At 37.9% G+C, this 21462-nt stretch overlaps 1 protein-coding gene across 2 annotated transcripts in view; it reads left to right on the top strand.

Annotated features, from left to right (window-relative positions):
• The first annotated feature begins 4367 nt into the window (after positions 1 to 4367).
• WDR35 (WD repeat domain 35) overlaps positions 4368 to 21462 on the top strand; it is a 42090-nt gene continuing 24995 nt past the window's right edge. The window contains exons 1-12 of one of the 2 annotated variants that reach the window (XM_082303005.1): positions 4368 to 4458; positions 5046 to 5163; positions 5956 to 6027; positions 7382 to 7474; positions 8582 to 8710; positions 8926 to 9059; positions 10598 to 10763; positions 10860 to 11005; positions 13049 to 13174; positions 15707 to 15892; positions 16446 to 16478; positions 19143 to 19203. In XM_082303005.1, coding sequence (XP_082159131.1) covers positions 4435 to 4458; positions 5046 to 5163; positions 5956 to 6027; positions 7382 to 7474; positions 8582 to 8710; positions 8926 to 9059; positions 10598 to 10763; positions 10860 to 11005; positions 13049 to 13174; positions 15707 to 15892; positions 16446 to 16478; positions 19143 to 19203 — 1288 coding nt within the window. In that variant the 5' untranslated portion in view covers positions 4368 to 4434. The remainder of the gene's footprint in view (positions 4459 to 5045; positions 5164 to 5955; positions 6028 to 7381; positions 7475 to 8581; positions 8711 to 8925; positions 9060 to 10597; positions 10764 to 10859; positions 11006 to 13048; positions 13175 to 15706; positions 15893 to 16445; positions 16479 to 19142; positions 19204 to 21462) is intronic. The other variant, XM_082303006.1, reaches the window with a different exon arrangement.

Genomic DNA, 21462 nt, shown 5'->3' with positions numbered 1-21462 from the left:
AAGTATTAATAATGTTTAACATGTAGAAGAATGAAAGACATCCTCCAATTTAATATTTTTACCCTGCAAGATTTACTTATGTTATTAGACAGTCATTCCTGTTGTCATTACACAAACTTTACTGACACTTTACTTGTGTCAATCAGGCTTTTAGGATAAAACATACAAGCTAACAATTAAAAAAAAATTAGTCGTTAAAGGAATCCATTGATTTTATACATTTGGCATTTATAATCATCCAAATACTTTAGAAATTATATTTAAATTAGGAGCCAAAATGATGGGGATTTTTTAATGGAAAAATTCCACACAGTTTGTAGACCCTTGCAATACAATTACATAAAATATTATATCTGGTAGCTGGTTTGCCAAGGACATATTAAACAACATCTGTACTTGTTTTGCACCTGGCACATAACACATTCAAGCAAGTTCAGTTATGTTCACTTCACTGCACATGGCAGTGTGACTTCAGGTATGCCTACACAGTAATGTTAAGCTGGAATACAACACTACATAGCACAAGTGAACACGGGACACAACTTCAGCTGCAAGGGCTAAATACGAGACTATAAACTCTCCAATAACGCTGGATTTGGCTGTGCTTGGTATTTTGTGATGTATCCCCACACTGATATTAATTTGCTGTAGTAGAATTAAAGTGAGCGTGGGACATCCTGGCTATGCTACACTTGCTTCCTCAAATTGTTGTGCATGCAGATTTTTTTTCTTTAAGTCATGGAGTTTTATATCCAGCACTTTGCTTACTTTCATGTCCTCTGCATAGACATGGGTATTATACAGGCATTTATAGGGCCAGCAGTATGCCTTGGCCTCTGTAATTGGTGAGAATAAACAAGTCGTAAATCTAATGCAGGACTTTACAACTTCTTGGCAATTGGGAGGGGATGACCTCAGTCCTATTTACACTAAGGCCAGTTGTCAGATGAGATGTAAAATTTTATATGATAGTGGAAAATTGTTCTGGAGGCCAGATGTATCTTGCAAGCTGTCAGCTGGGCAGGCTTTGATTCATGCACTAGTATTCACAACTTCATTTTATACTGCAAATGATAATATTTACATTCAATTCCTCTGAGCAATTACCTGCCTCACTTTGCGAGTACCAGGTAAAATTCCAAGATTATATAAATGATTTGTTTAAAATAGGACATACTGTTGTTCAGCAAAATTAGATTTATTATCCAGTGTGTTACAAGCCAACAATTACATACTCAAGAGAGACATAATTGTTTATTTCAGAGTTGTGCACCCAGGCCCGGGTGCTCAGTGGTGTTCCAAAAACCAAGCACATTGACTATAAAAACTTTTTAAACTTAGTAAAACACAAAAATATAGTAAAATTTCTCCCTGAATACAATCAAAATGCAGTACAGATTCTATTTCTGTCCACATACAGCTCATGAGTCCTGAGTCAGTTTCAGCTTCAGGGTCCTTCTGTTCAGATCACCACGAAGTTGGAGGAATACCTTTGGTCCGTGTGTAATGAATTCATGAGTCCAGTGCTTTTAATTTCATGGCTCTGTGTGTGGTTAGCAGTACCTGATAAGGTCCTTTCCGCTTCTCAGCTAGTGGAGTATCTTTCCACGTTTTCAGGTAGTCTTGATCTCGATGCTTGAAAGAATGTATTGGTGACTTGATTGGGACTGGTGTTCTAAACAGCAAGCACTTGTGTAATAATCCCAGGATTTTACTTAAAGACAAGAGATGATTGGTTAAAGCTTTCTCTGCTACTACATGAATTCCTGTCAGATTCACATTATGTGGTGTACCATACAGGATTTCAAATTTTTCTGGATTTTTCAGTACAACCTGGCAGACTCCTTCCAATGTATCAAATCAGTGGTTGAAAAAGGAACTTGTACATATACAGGGTTTTGGTGTGCCCAAATTCTACCTACAATTGGACTCCATGTATCACTCCCTCCAGTCTTACCACCAGTACTGTCCTGGTTCCAGTTAGCACTGTTGTGATTCTTTCTCAGAGAAACCAACAACTGTACACCCTCTTCCTCACTATCCACCTTCAGACACCTTTTCCCTATACTACAAGCAGAGCAGCAGCAAGATGATTTCTTTTTCTCTTCCATCATCAACACATTTGAATCAGACATCAATAACCTGCATTTTTTCTTGTTTCGTGACCACTTCTCAACGAGAAAAATAAATCCACACATGGGATTTCATCCCATTTATCCAATCTTCTGCAAAACAACAGTTGCAGCATGTTATTATAATTTAATGTTTCCATTTCTGGCCACTTTTCCTCACCATCCAATCACTGAGTACAATATTCCTTTAACTTCCACTTTGTAAGAGGTTCTCCACCAATCTTATTCCAATGATTAAAAATACCTCCTAATGGAGAACAAGGAGAAGGTTTAACCAATTGCCCCATTCCATATCATTACCCAGAAAAGAATGTTTTTTAACCATGACTTCATACACTTGTCACTGTAAAGCATGTATGAGTTATCTAAAATTCTACTACACAATACCAAGTTCACAATATTATATCAACCCCTCTTTTTACTTTATACAGTTGCTTTTCATATGTTGCATCTTTGAGTCTCTTACCCACTCCTGGATGGGGAGACACTCACAGAGTTCCTGACCATAAGGGCTGTGGGTGCTGGAGTTACATAGTGCTACAAGTTACATAGTTATCTTAATAATTAGCATTCTATCTTCTATTGGTTAATGATTCTGTGAAAAACGAGGTTCACTCTCCTGTGAGAATTTAAAGGGTTTAATATAAAGACAATAAGAGACACATAAAATAAAGCAAAGGAATAACGGCCGGGTGCCTTGGCGCTCTGCCAAGAGCACACCTGATGCTAGAGGTGAGTCCTTTTTATACCATTTTTACTGTCTGTTCTCTATTCATATTAAAACTTTTCCCGGAGCTGTTCTGCATGGCCACTCCTTGGTTCTGCCTTTTTAGAGCATGCGTAGTCTTCTGCCTTGTGGTTTTATTTCTTTTGATTCTTGGGGTTGGGCCCGCTAGGTAAAAGTCGATGGTGGGGTGGATCTCTTAATTCCCCAGACAGTCAGGGCTGATTGCAGCTTTGGGCCTCTTTGTCCCCCGGGCAGAGCGGTGATAGCAGCTCTCGGACCCTCCTGGCCGCCCGTTCTCCGGGCAGAGCAGCCTTTGGGCCCTTTTGTTCTCTGGACAAAGTGTTGATCAGCAGCTCCTTGGGCCTCATCCTCTGCTCCCTTGGAGGTTATCTTACTTGCTCACACTTGCTAACATTCTTGCTAAAAAGAGAGAAAACTACATCCACACAGCAAAAAAAAGCATTTCTAACATTATATAATATCTACCTTTATACTTTGCGAGAAGCCAATATTATAATATATGTTTATAACAATCTCTTGCTTTTCATGCTAATTAGTCCACATGCTCAGTCTTTCTTTTCGGTTGGTGGGTTTCTTGGGTCTGGTGGTCGCAATCTGCTCTGCTGGAATTACCCTTTACCCTGTCAGAGCTGATTTCAGCACGGTTGCTGAGTTGACTTTATTAGTTTCTTTCTTATCTTGGGAGTCCTGCCAAACGTGGGCCTTGAGGCCCATCAATTCTGCATTCTTTGTGCCCATTATCAGTGTGACATCCTTCTTCCCAAGCTTTGTTAACCTCCCCCTAGGTCTGAGATCATCAAAACTTGTCCAGCTGTAAATTTTAACACAGCAATATTAGTGACAATTTATCGTTCTAATACCTGAACATCACTGAGAGCTTGTTAGTCGCTGTCTCATGGATTAAGCCTCCTTTCTTTTTGATTAGGAATGTTTTTAATCTGGAAGAGGGCAGCTGTAGATTATGTATTAAGAAGAAATTCGTTACTGTGAGGGTGGTGAGGCTCTGGCACAGGTTGCCCAGAGCAGCTGTGGGTGCCCCATCCCTGGAAGTGTCCAAGGCCAGGTTGGATGGGGCTTTGTGCAGCCTGGCCTAGTGGAAGGTGTCCCTGCCCATGGCAGGGAGGTTGGATCTAGATGCTCTTTAAGGTTTCCAACCCAAACCATTCTATGACTCTATGTTGATGTAAGTTACACTGCAAACACCGTGTGCAGACAACCTGGGGTTCACGAACTTTGGGATTTTCCTTCGTGTAAAAGCAAAGTGACCTTTATTAACAAATTCCCAATGCTTTCTAACCAAGCTGAGCACTCCCATTAACGGCTGTGCCGGGATGGGACCCCCAGCCCGCCTGAGCCGGGGAGCCCCGGGCGGCCCTCACGGCCCATCCCGGAGGCTCGCGGCCCGCGGCGGGGCGGGCCCAGCCGCTAATGGCGCCCGGCCGCTCCCCCGGAAGCGGCGCCATTTCCGCCGGCCGTTGCCAGGGGAACGCGGTTGCCGGCGCGGCCGCGCTGCCGTGAGAGCCGGCCCGGGTCGGCTCCCCGCGCTCCGCCGGGATGTTCATCTACCTGTGCAAGAAGGTGCCGCTGGGGACACGCGGGACGGCGGAGCGCAGGCTGCTCCCGGGCAGGGGGAGCTGCCCTGGGGAGTCCCGAGGGTCGGGAACCCGCGGGAGCTGAGGGGACTCTCGGGGTCCCCCCGCCGCCTGCGGCCGCTGCGGGGAGGCTGGGCACGGTGCGGCACTCCCAGAGCGCTGCCCTGCCCTGTCCCGCCGGTTCCCTCGGCCTGGCTGGGGTTTCTTTGATCTCCCGCTGCACCAGCAGCTCCGCAGTTTCCCCCCGGTAGGCTTTGGACGCGGCTTTTCCGCTGGAGACCGGAGCCCTGTGCACTGTGTGACCACGGTCACCTGTTTTGGTTGCTGAGCACACCTTCGAAGGTGTCCTGCTATTATTACTTACTTCATGTGTTCGATTGCTCGAGTGTGGCACAGTTTCATTAGTGATTGTAGTTCTGTCTTCTCTCCTTCTTTTTGCATGTACAGATCTGTTAATAGAAATAAATTTATCTCTTGTCCTATTGTAGGTGTCTTTGAGGTGCTCAAATAGACTATGTAAAATAAAACGTGGTTGTTGCAACTGTGTAGAGATGCAAAATACTTCTTTTTCAGATTGCAATTCCAGGTAATGTTCGACTGAAATGTATTTCCTGGAATAAGAACCAAGGTTTTATAGCCTGTGGTGGAGAGGATGGATTACTGAAAGTCCTAAAATTAGAAACACAAACAGGTAAATGCGGGGGGGGAGGGGCGTTGTTTGGTTTTTTTTGTTTGTCTGTTTTAATTTTTATTTTAAGAACAACACACTTAAGAAAGCATAACTTTTCCCCTGAGTTCCTTGGCAATGTTGCATATGTTTTAAATCTGTACATAGCTAGTTATGTATTTCCACTAACATCACATTTTTTCATCACTGTCTTTTGAATACAGTTTTCCTCCAGCTGGTCTTACTTGGCACACAAGCAATTTGTCTACCTGTTATATTTGCTGAAGTTTTCTTCAGTGCTGCTTTTTTTTTTTTTTCAGGGCATATCATTCATTCTTTTTGTGTAGGCTCTTTTTTTATTTTGGAACTTACTTTGTTATTTCTTGATTTTGTTTGAACGTTCTCTACCATCTTAATTATTTTAGGGAGAAAGCTGTGTATTTTCTTTTAAATAAGTATGTTCCAAGAAAGGTAAAATCAATTTTCAAACATTTTTAAACTTTTTTTTTCTGAATGTAACAAAATGTGGTAGCCATAGCTGCTGTTGTGGTTTTGTTTTGTTTTGTTTATTTTGTTGGCTTTTTTTCCTGAAAAACTGCTAGACCATAAGGCATATATCAATTTGGATGACAGATGTGAACAGCAAACACATGGAACAGAGGGGGGGAAATTCCATCTCCCAGTTACTATATACTTTCTTTTAAGTGGTTCAGTTTATCTCTGTAAATTGTGATTAGAGCTGCAGTATTCATAGAAACATGGTAATATGTTTGCTTTGTTAGGTTTATTTTCATAGTGAATTTTGTTATTTTTTAGATGAAGCAAAGATAAAGGGACTGGCAGCTCCTAACAACATTTCTGTGACTCAAACTCTTGAAGGCCATAGTGGTAAGTGTATTTGGGCATTTAGTCTACTCTTGGTTAGAGTAGAAAAACCACAAGATTTTGTGAAGCTGATAGAGTAATTTTAGTGTAACTTTTTATTTTAAGTCTGAAATACAGGTTATGAGTATTTAGCATGGGTATGTAACAGCTTGGTTGTATATTTTTACCATGTTATCCTGGATAAAGCTGTTTGGGGTGTTCATGTCTGTGAGATTTGCTTATACGTTACAGTAGCTTTCCATTTTTTTCTGAAGAAATGAAAATTATTTCAGTAAACGTGATTTCTGTGTTAAACATATAGTAATTTTTCCCTTTATTGACAAATTTCAGAATGTGTGTATGCATAGACTGCAGTGTAGTGTAGAGACAAAATTTAGAGAGGTTAGAAAGCGAGCTGGAGAAGGATAATGTGTGAAGGTAAAAACTGAATGCAGCAAAATTAGAGAGGACTTAAATTCTCACATGAGAAATGTTGAGTGGTCATCACCCATGGACAATGGGATATGAAGGTGATGCTAAAATCCTTGCAATATTTGAAGAAGTGGACTTTTTTATGAGGACTTGCAGTTGAAATCTGGCAAGAGTCAGGTTATTTTAAGGGCTTAATTAAATAGAATTGGAACAAATGAATTGTGAGGAATTGATTTAGTGGATACTTTGGGTGAATGTGTTCAATTCTGAAACAGATTACTATTACCTTAAAAATCCCTGACATTCAGAATATCTTTGATTGCATCTATTGGTAAAGTTCATGACAGAAACACTAAAAATGGAAATGATACAGAGAGAATGGGTACCCAGCAGTGAGGGAGGGAAAAAGTGTGATGCAAGTTGATGTACAGTATGGAACTGATAAAAGTTCAAAGATGTTTCAAGTAAAGTCAAATATTTATGAGTGGGATCCTATATGAAACTTGAGGGTCTGAAGCATTTGTATGTAGAATGCTCTTTTGGGTAATTATCAGGGAGATTGTTTTAAAAGTGCAGCAGTAGTGAGGATCGGACTGCTGAGAGGAAGAAAAACCCAAAACTTCCTACAACAGTAAAGTTTTATCAGTGTCCAAGAGTGTCAGAGGTGGTCAGAAACTGTGAAACTATGATTTGGGTTTCGGGTGTGGAATCAATACTCTGAGCAGGATTTGGAGAGGATGTTACTCCAGTGGGTGAACACAGAAGCAAAAGGAGCTCTTGAGCAGAATTTTGAAAGAGGAAATAAGTGGCACAGAAAGAAACCTACAACTAAATCAAAGTCAGCAATGCAAATTTCTGAAAAGCTCCATGCTGATTAGGTTGGATGTGATATTTTTTATTAACTTACTTAAATAATGCCAATAAAAAGCTTTTTATCACTTTCTAGGCTTTGTGCAGGTTGTGACGTGGAATGAACAGTATCAAAAATTGACTACCAGTGATCAAAATGGCCTCATTATTGTGTGGATGCTGTACAGAGGTATTCTGCAAATAAACTTGAGATGGGATAATATTCTGTGTCGTGAGAAATACTTTTTTTCCCCCTCACCTGCAGTTTTTACAGTTCTTTTCTGGAGTTTTTATTTTGCAGATTGTATAGCTCAAAATAGCTTTAAAACAATTTTCAAGTTTTATTGTAATACTTGTTTATAGTGTAGTCATATGAGACAAGGCACTGGTCCTGCTGAGCCTGCTGTAGAAGAAGATACCAGTACTTAGCCATGTGCTTGATAAACTGCTCTAAATTTTTTATCTCTGCTGCTTTATTCCCTTGGAATACTACATGAAAAATATATTGTGCATTGAGCACAAACATACTGGTAGACTAGAAGAACTTATCAACCCTGCTTAAAGCATCAATTAAATAATCTCATAAAAACAATCTTTAGAAATGTTTAAGGTAGTGAACCAATATGACTAACCAGTGTATGACTGTAATTATCTTTTATTGCTCTTGACCCTTTCATGCACATATATATACTACTGTGGTTCACTGGCATTCATTTGAAAGCCAGCAAACCTCACAGTCAAGGTAACCACTTTGCAACACATATGGGAAAGAAAAAGAAAATAAAGGGCTTTCCTATTCTTTTGGGAATTTTAGTTTAATGAAAAATGGAAACAAATAAAAGCTCTGCTCCTCATTTCAGGAGTAAAGAATAAAACTCAGTCTTTCTGGCTGATTTGTGGTGGCTACTGTCATATAAATAATCTCTTAGTTTTAGAAAAAAATCGGTAAATTTCTTACTACCTATTCATAGCAAAGCCAGTGGTTTGCTCTGTTTATGTTTCCTATTGTATTGTCTGTTCTGAAATTAGTGAAGCACAGAACTCTTTCTGTAGGGCCCCTCTTGGACTTTGGCTCCCCTTTCCAAGCCCTCATTCGTCACCTTTCGCTTTGGAAATGAGCAGCTCCCATGTGAGCGCTGGGTTTCACAGTAACTGTGTCTGTGTCTTCTGGGGCACTGTACTGTAGTCTTGTTAGGCTTTTACTGAAAGGGCAATTCAGTGATTTGCATGTCCCTTGAGTCCTCCAGAGGTTTATCAAATCACAAGTGTAACTCAGTTTTTCTCTCACGACAAATAGGTTCTTGGTATGAAGAGATGATTAACAACAGAAATAAATCAGTGGTTCGAAGTATGAGCTGGAATGCTGATGGACAGAAGATTTGTATTGTATATGAAGATGGAGCTGTGATTGTTGGATCAGTGGATGGTAAAGTTTTAAGCCCTACTGATTGCTGTGCTATTACACAAATTTGTTCGTAGTGTTATATACACAGTGGCCCTGTTTCTCTGGGTAAATACAATTAATAGTTAGTTACTAATTGTTGCTTTGACTTTAGCTGCTTTAGTTTTTACACTGGTAACTTGCATGCTGTTTTAAATTTTATGGTGTATTTATTAAGTGCAGTCAATGTTTTGTTCCAGGCAATCGCATTTGGGGAAAAGACTTGAAAGGTACCCACCTGTCCCACGTGGCCTGGTCCTCTGATAGCAAAATTTTACTCTTTGGAATGGCAAATGGAGAGATTCACATTTATGACAATCAGGGAAATTTTATTGTAAGTTCATTGTAGTATAATTAAGGATTATAACTTCAACAGGCATAAAAGCTCACTTCCTCTTAATTTATTTCATGTTTGTTTAGTTGGTGGACTTCAGTACTGAGAACTGTGAGCTCCTGCACAGAGCTTTTATTCAAGAATTCTGCAGCTTTTTATAATAATTTCTTTTCTGGTAGCTAAATGAATATCACATCAACTAATGCCTTTTGGCCTTGCAATAATTACTGAAAATGTAAAAGTAGGAATGGTCATAGTAGTGAAATTAAATGAAACTCTTTAGGACATCTGAAAATACTTACTTTCAAAGATGTTTGTGATGATAGGTCAGGTTTAATATTTTTAAGCTGTTGTTTCTTTCCTCTCTTCATTATTTGGAGGAACTAATGCTGGCTTAAAGGATATTGACTTCTTACAGCCTCTGCTTCTTAAAGTATTAGCATGCTTTTAGAAAAAAGCAATAGTTTATTTTCCTATTGCTCCTATTATTCTTTAGAGAAACCTGGTAGTGAGTGGAAAAATAACAGCTATAGTATATTGTTGAAGTCCTACAACCTAGACTTATTTATTTATTTTTATCTACTTACTTGGAGTATTGGAATATGACTATAACAAAATGCTAAGTACAAACACTGGTTTTAAAGTCTGTGATTTGGGACCATGTTCTTAACTTTTAAGTGCTTAATATGGTGAATTTTCTTCTCCTTTCCATTACCTTCCTAAGAAAGTATCTGCTACCCTTCGCATTTTCTTTTCTTTATCCTCCCACTGTATCTTTCTTCCTTCCCACTGTGTGAGTCATGGTATTTCCAACTGCTGAATTACTGTTAGAGAATTACTGAAATTCTTTAAATAACTTGCTGTCATTTCCCCCACCATATCAACAATGTGTATGGTTGTGCTCTCTTTCCCTCTTCCCTTCTCTCCCATAACTTACCTGGCATTCATCTTTGAAATGATCCAGGAATACTCTTATCTTTCAGAAAAACCCTTACTTGTGTTACCAGGTATTCAGGGCTAATTATTGCAAAAGTGAACGCATCTTGATTGGTGTTCTAATTTGGACACTAGTTTTTTTCCATTGTTTTTATATGTTATTCAGACTTTAGTCAAGAAAAAGCAGACAGAAGGTTTCTTTTTTTTTTTTTTTTAAATATTGTGCCCAGGAACGGTTTGAAATAATTTTTATTTTTTTCCAACGCTCCAGGGGGTTTCTTGTGTCTATGCACGTGTGTGTGCACACTGGGCTTTTTATGTTGTTGGTTTTCTTTGTTTTTAAGTTACTTTTCAAAGAATGAAAATGCCAATATTAGGGCACCCCTTTGTAGTTAAAAATATATGTTTTCCTGTGTCTGATCTGGCTTTGATTATATAAGGAAGTTTTTCAAACCCATAAAATTCTGAGAACTTGAAAATTTTTCTTGGAACAGGAAAACAATTTTGCTTAGACATCTTGGCTTTTGCAAGTGTCAGTAGAGATATAAATTATTCTTTAAATAGCATGTTATATATGACTTTAATTAACCGTTCTTGTGTAGGTGAAAATGAAGCTGAGTTGTTTGGTGAACTCAAGTGGAGCATTCAGTATTGCTGGGATACACTGGTACCACGGTACCCAAGGCTACATTGAACCCAACTGTCCTTGCCTTGCTGTCTGTTATGACAACGGGAGATGTCAGATAATGAGAGATGAGAATGACTACAGTAGGTACAAAATGTGGGGTGTGAGTTACTGACCTGCTCTTGACCCAAAATGTCTACGTGTGTTGATATTCTTAATGTTTATTCCTTAAAAACTAGATCCTATTTTGATTGACACTGGTATCAATGTAGTGTGTATTCAGTGGAACCCCAATGGAAGTGTCCTGGCAGTGGCAGGCTCCCTCAAAGCAGCTTCTCAAGATAAAGATGTCAATGTTGTGCAGTTCTATACTCCCTTTGGTGAGGTAAAAATATTTGATATATAATAGAAATGTTTATTTGTTTGTTTTAAAAATTTTATTATGTTTTGCTGCAGGGTCATTACTGTTGGAATTAGAATGCCAAAATGTAGGTGTTTAGTGTGTTTAACATGCTCTCAGTTATCCATCTAGGATATCCACATGGACCTGGAAAGGTGACACAGGACCAAGTACCATTCTAGAACAGCAGGGTAGTGTCCAGCATGAAAATCCAAGTGCATCTCAAAACACTAATAATAGGATAAGTGTGGTGTCTAGCTTTGAACACCAGATCCCATGAGACTATAGAGGATGAGCAGTTTTGAGCATAGGCACCAGTCAAGATGTCAGCATCTGTGTATAAAATTGAGAAGTACTTTTCTTTCTACACTGGCTAAGAAACTTGGGCATCTCTAGATTAGAAGCTGAAAATAACAGCAGCGAATGCTCCCCTCTTTTTTTATGGAATCAGTGAAACTGGCAAAAAGGCATCCTGTATCAGTAAAAGCAATGGCTGAGAAACCTCAGAAAAGCTAAATTGTTTCTAAACTTCTTCATTTGGCTGTTGGGGCTATTGTTTTGTAAATGTTTTTTGTCCATTCTGTCTTTTTTATAATATGTTAAATGTTTAATAGTTGAGAGACAACTGGTCAATACATTTTTTGTTGTGCTATTTTTGCCTTGCCAGGTGATATCCCTTTCTCTCTTAGTAATATATCAGAAAGTTAGTGTAATGTATCAGAGTGTGATGAAGTTTGTCCCTTGTACTGAAGTACCAGCCAGCTCTGAGCTGAACCGTGAAAGGGGTTAAGATCTAACATCATCTGTAGGGGTTTCCCTAGTTGAAAGTATTTAATGGAACCAAAGGTTTTGGCAATAATGTTACACCTCTGGTTGCTAATGTCCTTCAGATTAACTGAAACAGGTGTTCCAGATTTTGTATTTAATGTTCAGAAGTAAATTCTTCAGGTTTTAGAATTGGTTTGTACTGGTTCTGATACTCAGATATGGACTTAACTTTTTGGAAGATGGTATTTTCTGTGAATAATGTGTGACCAGTATTTTGGCTTGGTATTTGCATCTGGTCAAAGGCATGAAATAGGTACTGAACTGTGTAAGTTCATTGGTAGCAGTTTTCTTAGGCACAAAGTTATGCCCTCAAAAGGAAAGTTAGATCTGAGCATAAGTATCAGTGTTGTACTCTTTTAAAGCCTAAGATTATTTAAAAACGTACAGTAAATAGTAGATAAGTGTATCTTTTATTACATACATCTGTATTATTTGCAACTAAAAAGGTACCCACAAACAAGTGCTCTGTGGGACTAAGGTTATAGCTTTTGAAAACATTATTTTTTTTCTAATTGTTTCCTTCATTCAATTTAAAATTCTTCAGCAAAATAAAGATACTTGAAAAAAGAGGGAAAGTGTACCAACTGCCTTTCTTAGATTCTTTTGGAAAGGGGATAGAGAAGAGGAAAATGTCCATTACCTCACTGAAAATTGTGTACATATGCAGCTAATTCATTGCATGCTCTTGACATAGATTAGGGATATGTTTTTATTTAAGCTATCAGCTGTAGTTAAGGTTTTGTACATGAACTGACTAACACACTTTGAGCATCAGTGAAACTTCTGAGGTGTGTCAGGATCAGTACTATTGCTGTGTTTTAGTTGTGACCGAAATGATAAAGGTGATTCAAATTACCAGCCAAAGGAAATAATGTTTATAACTGTCATTCTCCATCTACTGTTTCTTTCTGTAAGATTGAACTATCACTGAATCTTGTTTTTAATTTCTCTCTGGAGAAATAAAACACAAACGAAAAAACAACAAACCAAACCTGAGGTGAAAGAACACATTATGGTGTACACCTTAAATATCTCTCTCTTTGCAAATGCATTGCAACTTGAGAATTGTTATGGGGTACTGTAAAGAATATCTATGGGGTTTTTTTCCATCAACTATCAAAACTGTTCGTTGTTTATGTATTTTAGAGTGGCTTTCCTTTGATAAATTCATAATCTTTTTCTTTCCTTGTTCTAACGAAGCACTTACGTACACTGAAAGTTCCTGGCAAACAGATATCCTCCTTGTCCTGGGAGGGAGGTGGACTGAAAATTGCACTGGCTGTTGATTATTACATATATTTTGCAAACATTCGTCCACATTACAAGGTATGTAGTAGTGTGAAACTTAATTGTATTTATAAGTTTCCTATTTATATAGGAAACTCATAACTTCCTATAAGTTATTTATTCTCTTTCTGATTGGGTTGAAAAAGTAGCTTTTTCTAATATATATACATACATATCTGTGGATGTGTGTATGTATATATATATATATGAAATTAGTATTAGCTTAATTTAGGATTACAGCTTCATCAACACTACCGACTTGATGTTTTAGTGGAATGTGAGGGTCTGTCTTGGTGATGCAGTGACTCAGCCATTGCCTTTACAATGCATTTGGAGTTTCATTTTCACAATAAGGAAATGTATGCATTGCTAAATTGGGTATGGTTCTAAAGTTTGTAGAAATTGAGGATGTCATTAGGTAAGACTGCTGTGTTTTCACTGCTGTTTGGTTAACTAGGTCGAGCTAAGTGATATGATGGGAATTGTTTGAGTCTTACTGGGTTTTTTTTGGTGGTGAATTATTTATTTGAGCCAGGGAAGTTGTGTAGAAACCTGAACAACAGAAATGAATGCAACCTGATAGATGTACTTCCTACTTAAATTTCAATTCCCAATATACTCCTTACAAGTATGTATTCAGCTAATTCTAAATAATGTTTTATCTTACCCACCACCTGAGTTTTTTTCATTGGGTGGGGTGTTTTTTAGGAGTTAGGAATATTTCACTAAAATTTACAGTTTAACAAATAATAGCAATTACTGTCCAGTATACAGTATTGTATACTTTTTTTTCCCAGCACAGGATATGTTCTTTAATCATTAGTGTGTACCCACTGTAATTAAAAAGAGAGTGCAATGTGAGGAACACCCTGCAGCTATATTGAAATGTATTCTTCCACTTGGTGTGAAAAATCATTGGTTAGGGAGTTGTAAACACAAATCTGCTAGGAAGCAATTTGAAATAGTTTGTTGTAAATCTTCTGGAAAAGACTTTGGAAGTCTGAGCTGGAAATTAGTCTTTCAGGAAATGCTACCTAATGTTTATTCTGGGAAATGTGTTAACAGCTGGAACACAGGCCTGTTGCTTTTTCTTAAACTCATCAGTATCTAGGAGACCATGAGTATTTCAAGATCTGGTATGGTTTGCAAATTAATAATATTTTGAAACCTTAGTTTTAGAAACTGCATGTGTAAGCTCTTCTTCCCCCCCAACTCCATTTTGTATCGTTGAAATGGAAAACGATGTGTTCAAATTAAATTACTTCTGCAGCAGATAAACTCCTAATATGTTGATAGTGTACTCTATTTCAATGTTAAATATTTTTATGGTGAATGATACATGTTTTCCTTCAATAAATAATACACATTACTTCTGCTGTGTTCTGATTATATGAGTAACTCCCTTTTAGGAACTAGATATGCTAAAAGTGACAGTTATTAAATGGGAGTGATTTAAAGCAGTAATTATCTTAGGCTGGACTGGAATTAATGACCTGGAGATGAAGAGTTAATATCACATTACCAATGTACTAAATAATCTATTTTCCTCTATTTTTCAATAAAGTAAAATAAGAGAAAGAGGTTTTTTAATTAACATGACAGTAAAAACTAACAGTTGAGCTCATCTTTTTTTGACCTATTCATAGTTTGCATGGAGTTGTAATGCTAATTAAGAGTCTGTAGATCTATTCTAGTTCTTCTGTTTATGCTGTAATTTATCATCTTGGTTTCATTTCCTGAGGAGTGTGGGAACCTCTCTTGCCAGCACTAAGAAGCTTTCTCTTCTCTCTCTCTAGTAGATGCTGATGCAGAGAATTCTATTAGTTTTTCTGCAATTCCATCATCATCTTTAAGTGGTTTGCTTTGTGTCTCGTTTATTTGACAGCTTCACCTCCTTTCTGAGACATTTTCTGATTCTGTTGTATTTTATTGGTTTTCATTATTAAATTCTGTACTTTAAATCAGTCGAATGCAATAAAATGCATCCTCTTGTATATTCTGTTTCTTTTGCCTTTTTGCCCTTTCTCTTGTTAGAGGAATAATTATATTCTTCTGGGAGTAAGGGAGGGGTTTTCTCATGGTACTGATGTGGAAGAGGTGATGTGAGTTATTACAGTACTCCTGTATAATTGCTTAATTTGTCTGCTTCTGGAATTGCACTGTTTAGGGTATTTATTATATTTCCTCTGGGAAATGAACTTTGGGTTTCCAAATCAGTAGTCACAAAGCAAGCATTTTCATGGCAGAAACCATCACAGTGGGTATTTCTGCATACCCACTGAACAAGGAAGAAACAAGGCACAGTGAGATCTTGTCACATTTTGAGGTTGATCTTCCAGTTCTGAGGTTGCTTTGCATGATAGAAAGGCTTATTTTGCCTGTTTAGTGTTATGCCAATATCTTATCGCCTGAGCTGTGTTCTCATACTTTTAACAGTTTACTTGACAGGTGAAAAATACTGAATACTGATTGTGTAGATGAAATAAACTCTTTCTTTTATGGCTGTGAACAATTCATTATTGAATGCTTATAATTTCTGATTGGTTTTGTCAATATTGTTTTTCTTGGCAGTGGGGTTACTGCTCCAATACCGTTGTTTATGCCTATACCCGACCGGATCGCCCGGAATGCTGTGTAGTCTTTTGGGACACAAAAAACAATGAGAAATATGTGAAATATGTCAAGAGCCTTATTTCCATAACAACTTATGGGGACTTCTGTGTTTTAGCAACCAAAGCAGATGAAAATCAGCCTCAGGTAAAATCTGTCTTTTAATTTTCGCATGAAATGCTCTGTTCCACATGTCAGTTCTTTACAGCCAGAATAAAATGAAATGTAAAAGTCTGAATCTGTCTTAGAGTTGTGTCAGTTGTCATTTGACAGAATAGCACTTGAATGGGCTCAGTGTTTAAAAACAAAGAATCCCAACAAATAACAAAGTAGCTGATAAACTGCATCTACAGATGAAATCCTTGTAGCCATTAGTAACCTAATAAAAAGTGCAGCCTTACAGATTAGTGTTTCTTTAGAAATATTTGGAACAGTTCTCCAGAGACAAGCTAAAAGCATCAGAACAGTAATGAATATTTCATCAGTCAGAAATGGAAAAAAAGGGGCAATTTCTTAGGTGATGTAAATTACATGTTACTGCAAACTTCTTTGTTTATTAATTTATTTTATATGTAATCACAAATGATAAATGTATCCTTTGGTTAATGAATGTTTGGTTAGTGTGATACTGTTACACAATTTTTCTTGCTCAATCACTTCAGAATTATTTTTCTGTATCACTTGTATATTGCTTACAAAGGAGGAGCATGAGACAGAGTCATTTGGTGCCATGGTAAAAAACCCCAAACATGCTTTAGAGCCGCTTTGCTTCATTGTGCAATAAATGGTATACTGTCATATGGACTGAAAACATAGGATATGTGGCCATAACCATTTGGTGAAGTTGAGTGCAATAAATTTTTTTTTTTTTTGGATTGTAATTTTAAAGGAGGAAACAAACAGTAGAGAGATTTAGTGTAACTTTATTGAGCATAAATAAGAGATTTAATTTTAGCACCTGAAAATTACAGATAGTAAGGACCTTTCATTTGTTTTGAAATGGCTCCAGTGTAGTTATTAACACTGTGAGTTGCCAGGTTTTAGGAAATGAAGTGCATAGGCTTATGGGTAGAAGTTCATTAGAGTTGTTTTCTGAAAAACTGATTTGGTTTACAAGAGATTTTGGTCATTAGAATTGTGATTTCAAATTGGCAGAATGTACAGCAATAGTTAAAAAAAAAGACTTAATTTCAGCAGGACCTGTTTAAAGATATTGCAAGTAGATGTGTCAGTAAGTTAAGAAGGACTTCATGTTGATATCATTAACAAGGCTGGGTAAATCAGACAATGGAAACTGCCTGCCCTGGCACCACCCTGTGTGGGTCATACAGCCAGTCGGGGATACTGCTACTCCATCATCCCATGACAGGCTCTGATCTACTGACTTGGAGTCACAGAAATTACTAGTAAGGGCATAAAAGAGAAATTTATTGTAGAGTGAATGTAGGCATAATTTACCAGAGAAGAATTAATGTAAACGTGATGGAAATAAAAAAATAAGAGAGTTAAGAAAGCTATGTGTGTTTTCCTACAAAGGCAGAGGCACAACGTATTTTTTTGGATAATAGAAATTTGAGAATGCTGGTGGACAGTTTAACTCATGAACAAAGAAATAAAAATACAATTTTTGTGAGGTACTTATTGGTGGCCAAACCAGAAAAAAAATTATTTAATGAAAAGAAATCCATGTTCAGCTCTTTTTCTTTGAAAGAATGAAGTTCACACAGTAGATGAAAAGGTAAATTGAGCTGCTCATAGTGCGGCCGGGTTGGGGTCTGTGGCTCGGACCCAGGAAGCCGTGACCGACCCGGAGAGAGCGTCCCGCAAGGGACAGTCCCCCAGAGGTCTGCGGCGGTCCCTCAGCCGCCGGGGATGCCTCTGCAGAAAGGTGCCTGTCTCAGCAGGCTGTCAGCTCTCCAGTGATTCAGCGAGAGTGACTCCAGCTCTTGTTCTGCGGGGCAAACCCCAGGCTGGACCGGGAGGAGAGAGACAGAGGCTCGTTTAGCAGTCCCGCATGCGGCAGCTTTTTTAGTCCGCACCCCGCGAAGGGGAGGCCAGGGACGAGCTCTCCCAGCTCAAAGGGGGAGAAGGGTAGGTCTTACAGGGATACAAGGGTGGGTGTGAGAGGCTAGAAGCCAATGGATTCCAAGGAATCTACACAGGGTCTCCCAGAGGAGCATGGTTCTTGTTTTCTCTCACCCTCACCGAAAGTGCTGCCTTTTCCAAGGGGATTCTGCTGGGAGGTTATGCAATCTCTTTATCTCAGCAGGCCTCCCTCCAGGGCAGGGGCTGGGTATACCCCACACTCTCATGTGATGAATGTCAATCTATCAGTTTAAAAGGGTAGCTGTACAGTTGCTGTATTCTGCTACTACAATTACATGGATTGTTCAGGAGGTGAAAGAGCCATGAAAAAATAATTATCTTTCATTTCCTGGAGAGTCAGGGTAATGACTCTTGGGCAACTCACATTTTGGTACCAAATGTGAATTATATTATAATTTTTTACATGTATATTATATTTATTTTCTTTTAAGTTTAAAGACTTGGCAGTAAAAGTTGCTGCTTAATTTCCACACTTCTCATTCAAGGCATTTCCCTATGTAATAATCATTAAGCTATTTAATTCTGATTTAGATCTGAAGAAATAAATACATAAGCTACAACAATGAAGCATTGGTGTCTAGGGAATTGTTATATATTTGCATCTTCCTGAATATAACAGCCCAATCTCTGAGGTACCTGTGCTATCAAAGCCTTCCCCAGTGGGATTACAATAAGGGCAAAACTAAAAAAACCTTTTTTTTGTAGTACCTGTGATACTGCAGGGCACAGGGAGAGACTTATTGACAATTCTCCCCACACTGTTACCCTCTTGGAGGTTCAAGGAGATGGAGATCTGCAAAGGATAGGACAAAGATCCTAACTGCTGAGATTTCATTAGACTGTCTTTTGCATGAGCAGCTGATGAGAGTTGAGCCACTGCGTCAGTGGTGTCATGCCTGTAAATACTCACAGTGCAGTGTGTGCCTCACACAGCAGCAGGGGAGACGCTGCCTGTCTTGCCCATGTGTTGTCTCTGGACATGCTGGTGGTACCTCCTACCTGTTGGATTTTTTCTGGTAGATTTGCTCCCGTGCATAAAACAGCTGGTTACTTGCCTGTTTTGTGCTTGTTCTTCATTTATAGTGCTAATTGGCAAGTATCTCATTACTCTCATGCTTACGCTGCTTTATATTTGCTGTAGTCGTGGTCTCTGTGTTTTCTGTTGCTGATGAGCGTTAGAATGTGTGATGTGAGTTATGAGATGCACCTTCACAGAAAACCTTGTACAGCTTACTAATTTACAAAAAGTGTGGTGGTAATTTATTTCTACCTTGGTTTTATTTCCATACAGTATGTGCTGGTTCTCTGCAATTCTATTGGCACACCCTTGGACCCGAAATATATTGATGTTGGTAAGCAACTTGGTATAGTCTTATTCTGTAACTTATGTTGGAATTGACCTGTTAGTTATCTGTTAATAAAGATAATGGCTTATAAAACCAGTCATATTCCTTGTCAAATTGGCTAAACTTAAACTGAGTTTTCCAGTTAATGCAAACTATGGATAATAGAATTTTTAAAAATTGCTACTTTTCTTTTTTTCTTTTTAATGGATGGTTTTTGGCAATTCAGATTTTCCTTCACAACAGTCGTAATTCAACTTCTTTTTAAGGAAATGTACTTTGAAAAGTGTCCAGTTGTATCAGAGGAAGTGAAATAATTTGGACTTTCATTTAAAAATAACTTGTTGCTGCTTCCCAGATATCTTAAACATTAATTTATTGTGTTTCAGTGTTGATAATGTCTTCCTTATCTTCCTCACAATTGTTTTATCTAAGTAGTTTCAGATTATAAATTAAAATTCAATTAAAAAAAAATCAGTGAATTATAACAGAAGTATGAAAACACCCCCAAATCCTAAATAGTGCTTAATTCCAGGCTTTCCCTATTTCTTGTTTGCTGCAGGTATGGTACAGAACATTGCCAAGTAATTGCAAACCACTGTTTTCTGTGAGTTTTGCTTGAGCATAAGGATCATTGATTATTTTCCCTTTAAACAGATGAGGGAATTGTAGACAAACCGACAAATTAATCATTTTTTTGATTAATGAATCCACTTTTATTTGTTCTGGTTTTTGCTTTATTTTTGGTTTGTTACCCAAATAGATATGAATTTGGATTCAGAGTAGACACTGTGAATCCTGTTTGCAGTTTTCTTTTTGAAGCTTGATTCTTTGATTAACTCTCCTGTTTTGTTGAAAGGCTAAATAATTTATTTAAATTTATACAAATATTTATTTGCTTTTGAATGAGAGAGAAGACTCTATAATGACAAGAAACCTTATGAAGTTTTTTTGATGTAAATTGCCTTCTAGAGCCATTGTTTTATCCTCTCTGAAAAAAGAGACTACTCTGCCTAAATTAGTCTCAGTAGAGAAGTTAGTTCCAAGCCATAGTGCTAATACTTGGTGTTAATATTAAACAACAAACAGTCCTTTTGTCTGATAAAATTGATGGGTAAAATGTCTAGCAAAGTTTTGGTAAGATCGAAATGATGAGAAAAGTAAGATGAAGAACTATTAAACAAGGAAGTAACAATTCACTGAAGAGTATAGGTAGGAAAAGTCAATCAAAGACTAGAAATAATTGAGATCATAAAGATGATTATTTTCCTCAACCAATGCCTCTAAACAGTTTTATTCTTCGTTATATATTAACTAAGTTTGTAAGTATCAATTTCTAATGCTCAATTTTTCAGTGATAGCAGGAGGAAATAATCTGTGAATCATACATATTTTGTGAAATTCACGCCCTATATTGTAGATCATAAGTAAAATGAAGAGTATGCTCTGATGAATGAGTTTGACTACTTTGTCCTATGAAAAGTGTATTAAATACTATGGTAGTTTTAGTCTTGTGATTTCCGTTTATGTCCCTTTGATGTCCTCTTGCCACCTTTTGCAATTGGGGGGGCCATATCAGAATCTATAGGAATAACGCGTCCAGGAAGTTCAATATCAAAAGTTTTACCAAGAATGGATGAAAAAACAGCAAAAAAACAACCAAACAATGCTCCCTCCCCTCCAAAAACCCTAAACCCAAACCAGAATCCCAACAACATAAGCACTGAAGTAAGATGATGTGGTGGGTGATGGTGGTGTAAGTTGGGTGGCTGTTTTGTCCCCCTGTCCTGTCTCTGCTCCTCCTGATCAGATGTCTACACTGTTTGTGCCCAGTAGTTTCCTTTTCTTACTTGGCAGGTGGGATTGGGTGGGAGGCAGATTCAGGGATTTAGAGGGAGTAGTTCTTCTCATTTCTGCAGTTGACATCTAAAATAAGTTGAGTGAATCATTCATGAAGGGGGTCTTTTTGCTCTCCATTGGGTACAAAGAAGCCCAGGGCAGCCAGCTCATCTCTGTCAGAGATGTCTAAAATTAGGCGAGATGAATCCCACTCACTGTTAAAATTAGCTTTGCATATACACCTCTAACTCTGCATTCAAACTCTTTGCTTTGCATTTTTCTAGTGTTCTGTTTATGTGAACTTACTGAATGTATCTGTGAGAGTTTTATTTACATTCTAAACAAAGGTTTCTTTGTGATTCTGCCAGTATGACCCATCTCCTACAGCTGCCTGTACACAAGAAAAGAATCCTTTTCAGTAACTGGAAA

The sequence above is a fragment of the Coloeus monedula genome (genome assembly GCF_965178545.1).
Source record: "Coloeus monedula genome assembly, chromosome: 2".
In the NCBI taxonomy this organism is placed as follows: Eukaryota; Metazoa; Chordata; class Aves; order Passeriformes; family Corvidae; genus Coloeus; species Coloeus monedula.
The sequence above is the reverse complement of the archived record's forward strand: the minus strand, read 5'-3'. Positions and strand labels throughout refer to the sequence as shown.